The 12,994-nt window shown below is 34.7% G+C and overlaps 1 protein-coding gene across 1 annotated transcript; it reads left to right on the top strand.

Moving 5' to 3' along the window:
- The first annotated feature begins 1,899 nt into the window (after positions 1-1,899).
- Positions 1,900-2,916, top strand: LOC141703552 (uncharacterized). Its single transcript, XM_074507039.1, has 2 exons — positions 1,900-2,159; positions 2,517-2,916. Exons 1-2 carry the CDS (start codon positions 1,900-1,902, stop codon positions 2,914-2,916), a joined length of 660 nt encoding a protein of 219 aa, XP_074363140.1.
- Positions 2,917-12,994: the final 10,078 nt, after the last annotated feature.

Genomic DNA, 12,994 nt, shown 5'->3' with positions numbered 1-12,994 from the left:
TGCTTTGTGACAAGAGCCTTGCCTTTGTCACTCTTTGCCTTCTTGCAATCAGGAGATATGTGGCCTTTCTCACCACAGTTATACCATTTAACATTTGTATAATCTCCTCTGTCAGACTTTCCTCCTCTGCCTTCAGATCTTTTGAAATTCTTCTTATCAGAACTTATGCCTTTCCTGGAAAACTTCTTTCCCTTCCCGAACTTCCTGTATGCAATCTTTGTGATACCCTTCACCATAAGAGCACACAGCTTCATCATCTCCTCATCAGCATCAGTCTCAGGCAAGCTTTCAGAATTTGAGTCATCATCATTCTCAGAACTTGATGACTCAGTATCAGACTTTATGAAAAGAGTTTTACCCTTGTCTTTCCTTGAGGAAGCTGCTTTGGGGGATTCTTCTTCAGCCTTAAGAGCAACTGTCCTTGACTTTCCTCCTTTCCTCTTGCTTCTTTGTTCCATCTCAAGTTCATGAGTCTTGAGCATTCCATAGATTTCATCAAGAGTTGTTTCATCAAGATTGTAGTTGTCTCTTATTGTCGTTGCCTTCAAATCCCAGCATTCAGGAAGAGCTAACAGGAATTTAAGGTTTGAATCTTCAAGATCATACTCTTTATCAACCAATGACAAATCATTCAAAAGTTTGACAAATTTATAATATAAATCATTCAATGACTCATTAGTCTTTGAGTCAAAATGTTCATACTCTTGAGTGAGTATTATCTTCCTGTTCTTCTTAATTGTCTCAGTTCCCTGGCATCTTGTTTCCAGAGCATCCCATATCTCCTTAGCAGTCTTGTAGTTGATTACCCTGTTTGACATTACATTATCAATGGCACTATGCAGTAAGTGTCGTACCTTAGCATCCTTAGCAATTGATGATATATCTTCAGCAGTATAATCACTCTTCTCTAGTACGGTCTTTGTTGCTTCACCTGCAACTGCAACAGCGAGCTTGGTTGGTTTGTGAGGCCCTTCCTTGATTCTATCAAGGTATTCTGGATCTGTTGCTTCCAGGAACATGGTCATCCTTACCTTCCATATGAGATATTCAGATGGTCTCAGTATGGGAACTCTGATAGTCTCATACCGACTTTGAATTTGTGTCTTTGGAGGTTCTTCAGTTTTGGTAGGCTTAGTTGGAGTTTCTGTGTCAGACATGATTGTGTTTGGATCTTTAACTGTATGTGTGTTAACAGATTGGCTCTGATACCACTTGTTAGGTCACACATACTGTAGAGGGGGTGAATACAGTGTATAATACAATCAAATCGAACTTTAATATCTTAAGTAACATAAAACAAACTTTATTGAAACAACAAACTATGTTACAGTATGGAACTGTTACCTCTCAGTGATGAACAAAATATCACGAGAGCCGCTAGGGTTACAATAAATAATCTTCTCGAATATGATAACACTTATAGTGTAAACCATATGTATGTGTTTATATACTACACAGTTACAAGATAATCGCTAATTGATATGGAATATAATTCTGCTTCCTAAAATATATCAATCAGATATCTTTTCTTCCAAGTATTCCATTCTTCACGGAGCTCCTTCTTCATGCATATCTCTTCTTATGTTTATCTCGATCTTCTTTCCTTTAATCAGCTACTGTCCTTATCTGAACGTCCTTCAGCACTTAAGTTCTGATATCTAACTTCTGATGATTATCTCCTGATAATATAAGTACTGATATCCTTAAGTCCTGACTTCCAGTATAAGTACTGATTAATGGTTAAGTACTGACTTGTCCTGTTAAGTAAGATCTGAAATCTAAACGTAAATCATATTAGCCATGACATTATCAAATATATCTAACATCATAGATGGGGAATTATTCAAAAAATCCTCCACGGGGTTGTTACAGAGATGTCTGAAAAGACATGACGCAGATATGGTGCTGAGGGATGTACACGAAGGAGAGTGTGGGAATCACACTAGCGGAAGAAATCTTTCTTTAAAAATTCTACGCTTAGGTTACTATTGGACGACACTAAGACAGGATGCCCTAGACTATGTAAAAAGATGTGATGCCTGCCAACGACATGCACCTATCATACATCAGCCATCTGAACATCTTAACATGTTCATCCCATCTTGGCCTTTCATGAAGTGGGGGATGGATATCGTGGGAAAAATGCCACCTGCACCAGGGTAGAAGGTGTTCATGTTGGCCATGACTGATTATTTCTCAAAGTGGATTGAAGCGGAGGCATTCAAGCAAGTGACGTCAAAAGAGGTAATTTCATTCATTAAAAGAAACATTCTTTGCAAGTTTGTTGTGTCATCTGAGATTGTTTGTGACAATGGATCACAGTTCATAAGTGATAAGACTGAAATGTTTTGCAAGCGTTGGAACAGTAGTCTGATTAAGTCAACACCAAGATATCCTCAAGCCAATGGAAAAGAGGAGTCAAGCAACAAAATCATAATCAACAACCTAAAGAGATGATTGATGTCATGCAAAGGAAAGTGGGCTGAAGAATTGCCTTGGGTGTTGTGGTTGGACAGGAAAACTCCAAAAACATCTATAGGACAGACACCATACAGTCTAGTCTATGACACTGAAGCCGAGTTACCAATAGAGGTCATGATACCGACAATAAGATATGGACTCTTGATGAGTGACGTGAACAACACAGAGTTGTCATATGACAAAGACACTGTAGATGAATTACAAGAAATGGAAAAAATCTGGTTAATTTCTTATCAGCAAAGGGTGGCAAATACCTACAAAAAACATGTGCAAATAAGAACTTTCCATGTTGGCGATATGGTACTGAGAAAGGCGTTCCAAAACACTATGGACGTAAAGACAGGGAAATTTGCTCACGTTTGGGAATGCCCTTACTTCATTGATGCTATCGTTGGATGTGAGGCTTACCGGTTTTCAAGTATGGACGGGACATAAATACCAAGAAGATGGAACGCTTTGCATCTAAAACTTTATCACGTGTAAAGTATTCTATCTCATCTTTTAAGTTTCTATTCTTAGAAGTCGTTGATCAATAAGTCGATTAGGACATAGTTAGATGTTGGTAGTCACTTATGTTTAGCATGACGTTGTTTGCTATTTGTCATTATTTGCTTTTGATAAATTATCTACGAAAGATCGATTTGGGGCTCAACTTTCTATGAGCTACTTTACCATGCGATATGATTATGTTTACATTTTCAAGTTATTAGTTCAAATTACGAATTACATTAATATACACATAAGACTATGCTTGTTCATTATTTTCAGTCATGCACTTCTATTCTTAAAGATCCAACTATATTGTTAAACATTTGTATATAATGATAAAACTCACAAAGGGCTGATCACCCAACTATAAATTTTGCTACTTCAAAAGTGCTTTACACACTTGACGAATGTAGTTGATGACAAAGTACTATAACATCTATTACAATAACTACGATGTTTACATACCCTCATGATGTTCTACGAATTTATGTATAACTACTTGGTCTGTTTCAAGAGGGAATAAGGCCTTTTAACCACCCTACAAGTGCATGCACCAACGAATGATAACGAAATAAACAAATAGTGACGAAACAACTTGTCTTTATGACAAAATAAAATAAAGTACATTGATGACTATGACTAAGTTTAAAAAACATCTTCTTTGGAAAACACATATGATAACGAGAAATAAATCTTACTTTACGAATGAATCTAACAACTTTCTTTTCTAAGAATTGTATAGATAATTTCAACAAGTAAGCGGTTAACATTCAAATATCTACAAAATACTATCAAGACATATGACGTCTCACAATGACAGAAACTACAATCGACTTAGCAAAGTACATCAAACGACGTATTCAAAGAATTCAAACAGAAATTTGAAGTGCTAAAAATGTAAAAATTCGATTCAAGATTAACAAGTTGAACATAGCAATGAACTTTCAATGATAAAGATCAAAGCCAAACGAAGGCATTTAAGTCACGAAATAAAACGATTCCCCGCCTTAACAGCGAAACAGGAATCTATAGTAGCAAAACTAGAGACTGAAGTACGGAATAAAAAAACAAAATGAGCTCATAACAGGAATGAAATATCAATACTAAATTTCCTTATCATCACGACTATCGTCTTTGGGGGATTTCATCTCTACATCTTCATTGGGGGTTTCAAACTCATCCAACGGGAAGGCGTTATCAGAAAAGTCTTTGTTGTAAATCTTGACAGTCTCAAGCACGTCCCAAGTCTTCCATTCTTCCTTGTGAAACTCCAACATGGTGTCAATTCCGGTCCTCATAATTTGCTGATGGACAATCTTCTCAGCATCGAAACACAAGTCATGTTCAATAGACAGAAATTTGGTGGCGAATTCGTCAAACTCCTTCTGAAGATCATTCATACCAGCTAGTCTCTCCTTGGCAAGGTTTTCTGCAGCTCCCCGCTTTTTGACACAAGACTTATGCTCCTCTTCAAGCTCCTTGGCCATTTGCATTTAGTGGTTGTAGACTTCACGAGGCACCAAAACACTTTGGTGTGTCTACATGAAACAGGAGAAGCATATGTCAACAAATATCAACAAAGGGCATTATACGATAAAGAAAGAAAAGAGAAACATACATAAAAAGGAAAAGTTACTAACATGGAAGGAGTAACCAGCTGCATTGTCAAGAACATCTTCGAGCTCCTTGGCAGAAAGCTCTTCCATTGATTGGGGAAGCACCATATCATCAAGTAAATGAGCAAAAGTACGAGGGTCAGCATGAATCGAATACCTTTGAGTTAGGAGTGGCATGGGGATATCAGAACTAATGGTAGTCATGGATGGATTGACTCGAACCTTCTTAGTCAAAGGGCTCATGGGAGGACTTAACATGGGACTCGATAACATGGGAGCCTTGGATGATTCGGTCGCAGTAGATTTTTCCTCACGAGATCTTTTATTAAACAAATCCTTGCCATAATTCAAAAGGGACTTAATGATGGGGGGCTTAAACTCTATAATTAAAAAATAAGGCTCAATTCAGGATAACAAGAGAATCCAAATAGATAAAACCAATAATAGATATGTCATGAAAGAAAAAAAAACGACATGTACCTTTGGCGTACTTACGTCCTGTACTCATCCCAACGTCCCGGTCGCTCTTGGGGCTCTCCAAAGTCTCAGAAGACAAACTTTGAATCGACTGAGACAGCTTGACGGCAGCAGAGACGACTAGTTTACCCCTGGTCCTATGTGCAATATTCTTAGATCCAGCTCTTTTCAAGGTACCAGTTTCACCATTTGTTTGTGACCTCTTCAAGTTAACAACAAACTCCTCAACATTAACTTTACCATCATTGCGCATGGGACGACCAAGACAATTGGGCCATAGTCTCTCTGAAACAGGCAGAGACCGAATCTTGTCGACGGTGGCCTTAGTAACGACATCATTATTATCGAATTCAAAATCACAATCTACAAAAGTAAATGATGCATGAATACAAAAAGCACTACAACGAGTTAAATCTACGACAAGTACATCGAGTTACAATAGGGTGAAGTCAAGAAAACATGACACGAATAGAATAAATATGAAAGATAAACGACATGAGATGCATGACATGAATAGTAAGATGAGCAGAAAAATGCAAAGAAAGAAATATACACAAAAAGGCTTTAGGAATCGTACCCGTATTGTTCCAGTAGATAAGCAGCATCTTCACCCAAAGTCTTCTTTTCTGCAAAAACATAATCTTTCTTCCAATTCCTATCATTGACAATGTCATTGTTGAGAATCAGGGATCCTCGGTATCTTTGTTTGTAAAACCAATTCTAAAGTTACTGAACTTCTTGAGACCGTAAAAATGCTTCACGACTTCAACATCAATATTCAACTCGTTCTTCTCCTCGATAGCATCGAGACAAGCCAAAACCCTCCATGGGAATGGCATCAGTTGCCAGGAGATACATTCAAGGCAGTCAACTATCAATCTAGTAGTCAACATGACTTATATGTTATTTGCAGAAATGTGCTACAGTACTTATTTGTTACATAAGCTACTCACTCGATAGATGTCAATTTGTCATCCGTCGGTACTATAAAGTTCATCCTTCGGGACTATATTAGGTCATCCATCGAGTGCTATAAAATTCACTAAGTTAAATCTACTAAGGTATTTTGTTTAACTTATCATCAAGTTCACAATAATTCCTAACAACAATCTTATTTCCCTGTGGACAACAGAATAGAGTAAATTTTATTTATGATGTGGTATTTAAATTGATTGAATATAATTAAAAAGTTACCTTTTTAAGTTGATCCCATTCTTCTTCTGTGAAGTTGAATGTATTAGTTGTCGGATCATAATGATTCCCAGTTTTGGATTTGAGTCGACACCAAGCAACATATCGGGATCTTAGATAATCATATCGGTTTCTCATCTGTCTAATGTCAACCTCAAAGTTGTGGGTTTTCTTAAGAAATTCTCCCACTTTTATTCATGAATGCGGCTTAAGTTTACTACCTAGCCTACCACTAGCAGTAACTTCCTCAATACATGCTTCTAAAAATGTTTTTCTTATAAGTTCACACCTCCACAGTACTTTTTTCTTTTATTGAGTTTCGCTACCTTGATTTTGGCTCTCACTAGCTTGAGTTTTGTCCATACCTACAAACCATATTTAATTTAAAATTAAGTAATAGCGAAAAAAGATCGGCTAAATTCCAAGTAACACCAAATATCAATTCATCTAAACCAAGCCAATATGTTAATTTTATTTGTAAACATGAATACTATCTTGGACCTAATATCAACAATCCTATGAAAGTGATTTTAATGTTCTGAGACCCATCAACTTCATTTGCATCAATCACTTCATAATCACAGTCCTAATATTGATGAACTAAAATCAAGGATATATTGTAGGAGTTGAGCACTCCTAATAATAGGAGTGAACTAGCACGTAAAGACAACAAGGCCTGGACAACAACATACATGGAAGGCACATTTTAACTTACAACTTCCTATTTTTTAGGTGCAGATGGAACAAAATAGAATTGTTAGTAAGTAAAATAAAAAAGAAATGAGCTCATCCTCTGGACTATATGATGACTTGATCACTGCCATTGCACTGCGAATGATTTTATTTACCAATTTGAAAGTTCCAAGACATTACAAACTTGATTGCAACATCAACACATTTAAGTGGCATTGGAAAATAGAAAATTGAGAGCAGTATAGTCTTGTGGAGTGATACAACAAAATCATAAAAATAGATAAGTATCAGATTGACTGCAACTACTGGTTACCTTTACCAATTCATATATAATATAGGGTATAGGGTAAGTATTTGACTCTCAGTAAAGACAATGAAATGATTAGCATACGGTGATTACGTTACATATAAGTTAAGCTAATCTATCTGTTAGGATTATGTAATATCTACTTGATCACGACGTGACAATGACAGATTGTAGAAAAATAATTTTTATGTGCAAATTTAGCATATCTGCAGCATTCTTTGAGAGATTAACAGGACACAAAATTATGCAGTTCATTTGATTGATTATTTTGAATCATTGACAATCACAAGAAAAGAAACTATTGAACACACTTGACATTAAAAAGTTGTACTAACTATCTAAAATTTGAAAATTAAGTGGAAACAAAATAAAAGAAATGAACAGAAAACAGTTCAGATAGTAATTTCACTTCATTTTCTTAAAACTTGTTGGGAAAAGAACTTAATTGTATATTTTTATGCATTAAAAAGTCAAATATTATCCGGAAGAAACACCTAATTTAGATGACCCATTTATCTAAAATACCAAGCATCTTGAAAATTGGATCTGCATATCTATAGCCACATAAAAAGAAATTGGATATATCTCAATACAATTACACTAATTAAGGCCCCATCCTTAAAAATGCTACACCAGATAAGTGCTTCTGCACAATATGTTTTAGCAACCACGTGATTGGTTCATCTTACAATCAGACAAAGTTGTAGCTAGGGGACTATGTTATACTTGGTGCTACTTGACTCACAAAATTTGCAATTTTATGTGAATATTTAGTAGTTCGTGTATTTAATAATAATAGACTGGGTCAGATTATTAGTTTACTGAAAATTTTTCTTACTATTGTGATGTACTTTACATGCTTGATTTCCTTATGCTAGAAATTTTCTCCTACATGCAGTATAATACAAATTTAGAATGCTCATAAAATCTTTCATTCATAGAGAGTCTTTACTGAACAAAAATCAAATAAACTAGTGACCTTTGTTTTTATCACTTTGATACAAGCAAATAAAGCTAAATTCTGAAACCATGATTCTACTCATTTTAAGCCATACAAATGGAGATAATAAAGCCTAGTGAATATTTGATACAGTTCTTGGCACAAAAACCTCTATATCAGGTAACCAGGTGGTTGCCTTCCGTTCTATTTAATATTTGCAAGGGCTCTATCTAGCTAGTAGGTTCATGAACATGAAGTTGTTCACATGGGTTTTAACATGGGTTCAAAGACTTAGAGTTGCCATTAATCATATTATAAGCTCATACTACAACTGAATCCTGTAGTAGTTTTACCAAATGTTAACAAATTAATTGAAAGCATAATCAATCCCTGTTCATATGCCCGTGTTGTAGAAGACCGATAGAACAAACACAATACATAAACAATTACTAGCAAAATAAAACAACACAACACATAACCAATTAAAATAAAAATAACATATATACAAAAGACACACACATACATAAAGAGAAAGTAATACTAGTATATTTAATTAACATTAACTTTATAGGAGGAGAAATGTACCTGATGAAAGTAGAAGATATGGAAAGAAGAGAGTAGATAGCCACTTAAATAGATGAATAACGGAAACGATAAGAACAGGCGCCAAAACCCTAAAAATCCCGCGAAAATTGTGTATGGGATAGTAGTAGTTACATGAATTGGAGAGGTTTATGGACGATTGAGAGATAAAGATAAGGGTCTATCGTCCAACAGTATTTTTTGTTTCGTCCAGAGTGAGTAATCCAAATAAAAAGTAATCAAACATTCTGGACGAGGCCCATAAAATTTTCAATTCAGTTGTTTTCTAATCTGTTTGTATATGTGTTCTTTTTATATATATAAATATATATATATATTCATTTATCCAAATTACATATTTTTATAATAAAATAATTTGACCACTTTAAAAATATAAAGAATATTAACTAAAAAATATAAATTCTAGAATAGTGTGGCAAATCTTAATAATATTGTCAAAAAAAAATTTAGATTTTTTTCAATATCAATAACTCTGGTGAAATTTTTATTTTCATATCTCAATAGACTTAAATAAAAATAAAATACTGTTAATTTTAATAATAGTAGATTGACCACCACTATTTATAGATTGACATATTCTAACCTTTTTAATCATCGATTATTTTATATCTACATATAACAAAAATTAAAAAAAAGAACAAAAATATTAAATAATAATTATAACTGCAATGTTAATAAAATTGTAGCTAAATAATTTCATATCATCTTACATGAAAAATTCAACAAAAAACTAATTACTTCTAATGTTTTCAAAATTTAAGATGATAGAATCGATTCAAACTTTCACTGTTTGCAACACTTTTACTCTATTCCCAGAGGCCTTTTCAAGTGCATATGATTTTCTTTTTCTTTTTCCATAATTGGACATGTAGTATAGTTTGACCTTGTTTTTTGCAAAATCTGCATAATTTTACTTGTTTCATATTCACCTTTTTTCCTCCTTTTGATCTTTTACTTTTTTGACGCCCTTTGGTCTATGATTTAGGAGGGCATAAAACAGGGCCAGCTAAATTAGCATCTTCAAAAATATTTCTTTCTCCTCGGGTCTCACTAACCACATCCACCACCCTCTCTTGATCAAATATTATCTTATTATGCCAACACAATGGAAAGTATAAAGATGGAATAGTGAACACATCTTGGTGAGGGAACACACTTAAAATGTGACGACAAATAATTCCCCAAAACTCAAAGTGTTTACATGAACACATCAACATTTGTCCATTCCCCATAACTCCATAATTTTGTGTATCACCTTGGATATAATGTTGTACTACAAATCCCTACTGTTAGTGTGTACAGTATAATGAGTAGCTCTTTCAAACTGTTCTTGAAATTTTTTGAAAGAGAATGGAGTTAAGACTTTCTGTGCTTGCACTTGCAGGGGAGACAAAGTAAGCAGGGAAGCTCCATTTTTACCAAAATTTGATGAGTTTAAATGCTAAGGGTAAATTGGAATATTATTATAGTAATGTGACAAAATATGTGCGATGTAAGTAATAAGACATGAGAAATTGGTGACGCGGAAAATCCAAGAATGGGGAAAAACCACGGGTGGGATTGTGTACCCAACCTAAAATATAATCCACTAGATGGATAATTATGTTTACAAAGTGTCTAAGCTAAAATACATGATCGAACACAATCATTGTGTATGATACTTATATATATATATATATATATTTGTAGGTCGGAGCTTTCGAAACTGTGTATGTTTGTTGTCTTCTTCAAGGAGCTCGAGCTGAGATGAAGATGGAAATCCCCCCCCCTTAGCTGAACTCGAGGTAGTATATATTCCATTGAATGGAGTTGCCTTCCACTCTCTCTTATCTCCTAGGTTGTTCCACTTTTCTCTCCCACCATCCTTTTTTTTTCTCCTATTTCAAATTGTTGTTATTATCCTGTTACATATGCTTGACTTATTCCCCTACAAAATCGGAGCTTAGCTTGACAGAGTCCATGGTCCTTCCCGCTGTTGTCATGTGTTTGCTGTCGTGTAAGTCACCTCTTCATCTTCACATCCTGACATTCCTTCTCGTCTTTGATGTGAACTCCTCCCGTCATGTCTGCAATTTTCATGTATAACAATAGCCCCAAATTTTATAAATAAGGAAACTAAATTTATAAAATCTCTAATTTGGTATTTAAACCAAAAGTCTATCATCATAATTGGATGTGTGTGGGCAGAATTCTTATCTCTCTTGGGTAATCGCTCAATCAGCCAGGTGGATATACATGCATTGGCTTTTCGTTTTCCAAGAAACCCTCTCCCGTGTTTATCAATACTCTTCATCTCCTCTATATACACTCCCACAATCCTTTTTTTGTGTTTTCATTTACTATGTCTTTTTGAGTCTCCTTCTTTCTTGATCATATAACCAATTTTCCTTACTTCTTACAACGATGGCCAAAACGTCTGCTCGTAGTTCTGAGAGTCACAACGAATCCCCCAAAACTTCGACTGAAAACCCTAATTGGATCATGACCAACCTTCTTGATGCCCGTGATAGTCAGCCCAGTTTGATCAAATCAGAACGATTCGAGGAGATGAAGCTGCTTTTCCATACTGATGTCAACATCATTGTTTCTAATTCAACTGTTCGGGCTGATTCGTACAAGAAGGGGTGGGTATATTTTTACTACTATCCATTTGATATTGGAATTGTTTTCCCTATCTCCAATTTTATCATTGATGGCCGAATAGGTTGATTAATTGTAAATATGAGATGTCTTGTAATTATGTATAAGTGAAATAGAGTCGAGTGGCAGATAGACTCCCGACAGATGATCTACAAGACTCCCGACGGATGATCAACAAAGCTCCCGACAGATGACAAATATAATCCCGACGGATGATCAAATTCAAATAGTTGTTGACAGTGACAATACAGTCACATGTGTTGGGTGTTTGCAAGAGGAATGTGGCATCCTGTTAAGCAGGAATTTGAGAACAAAGAAGCATTACCATTTCCATGCAATTGTGAATATATTCAAAGATGCTGGAATAGAGTAGTGAATCAGCATGGAGTTAGACTAGATATATTTTGTTTTATTATCTTTTCTTATTGTCATGTAAACTTGGTGATAAATAAACCAAGTGTAGCAAGTAGAACAATTAACTAAGCAAACTTATTTTCAGATAAACATATCAAGCTGTATTCTGTAAGCATTTTTCTGTAGTTTTGTTTGTTCAAACTTGTAAGCAGCTGTGAGCTATTCAAAACTTCACAAAGTTCTCAGTTTGATATATATATATATATATGTATACTTTCAAATCCACCAGAAAGTTTTAAAAGCTTGTATTTTTATTACTTAGTATTTGATTTATATCACTCTTTTATTCCGCACCATTGCTAATCAAACACTGTTATATTTATCAAGTTAGAACATTCTTTAAATTTAAAAAAGTAGCCGGAATTACATTCAACCCCCCTTCTGTAATTCTTGTTGTATTGTTAGGGAATAACAATTGTGGACACATTGAAAACCACACCTTTGAGCTATCCTGAACTTTACACCCAACTTTATGATGGAATTGCTGCCACGGGAGTTAGTGGATGGGGGGTTAGTTCTAAAAAGAACATGACTATTGATCTAAAAGATGACATAGAGATTCCAATAATTGAAGAAAGTCAGTCTAATACTTTGAATCCAATTGTCGAAGAAAATCCAAAGAAAAAAGCTAAACCATCACCAAAACTTATAAAAATTACAAAGTTTGAAGATGAGATGTATAATGCACTAAAAATGATGGTTCAGACCAATAGTGGACCATCACTTAAAAAATGTAAAGAGAAATTGAATAGTCTTGGATGGGGAGCAACAAATCCCTTGCATCGAAAGGCTCTTGGGATTTTTTGTGAGAGTGCAAAGTATAGAGTACAATGGATGCTTCTTGATGAAGAGGAGAATGAGCATTGGGTTAAAATGGTGTCGACTAAATTGGGATTTGACATTTAGTATTTCATCTAGTTCTATTGATTTCCTACTCTTTTTTTCTGTTTCGTATTTGATTTGGCTTAGGACTTGGTATTTCTTCAGCTTTGTTGAACTTAGAAATTGGTTTGGTTTCAAATTTTGTACTTTTCAATTATAATGCATCTTTAATGGTTTTAACAAATGCTTTTTTAGTTGTTATGATTTTTTATTAGTTTATTTCTATGTACTTATAATCTGAAAGTACTTTACATGGTGATA

This window comes from Apium graveolens, chromosome 2, assembly GCF_009905375.1.
Source record: "Apium graveolens cultivar Ventura chromosome 2, ASM990537v1, whole genome shotgun sequence".
In the NCBI taxonomy this organism is placed as follows: Eukaryota; Viridiplantae; Streptophyta; class Magnoliopsida; order Apiales; family Apiaceae; genus Apium; species Apium graveolens.
The sequence above is the reverse complement of the archived record's forward strand: the minus strand, read 5'-3'. Positions and strand labels throughout refer to the sequence as shown.

Bases quoted from the DNA above. Each gene is read 5' to 3' on its own strand.
- LOC141703552 (XM_074507039.1), top strand. From the start codon at position 1,900: ATGGTGCTGAGGGATGTACACGAAGGAGAGTGTGGGAATCACACTAGC. The intron at 2,160-2,516 runs GTAGAAGGTGTT...GTGGTTGGACAG, and splicing joins AAAATGCCACCTGCACCAGG to GAAAACTCCAAAAACATCTA.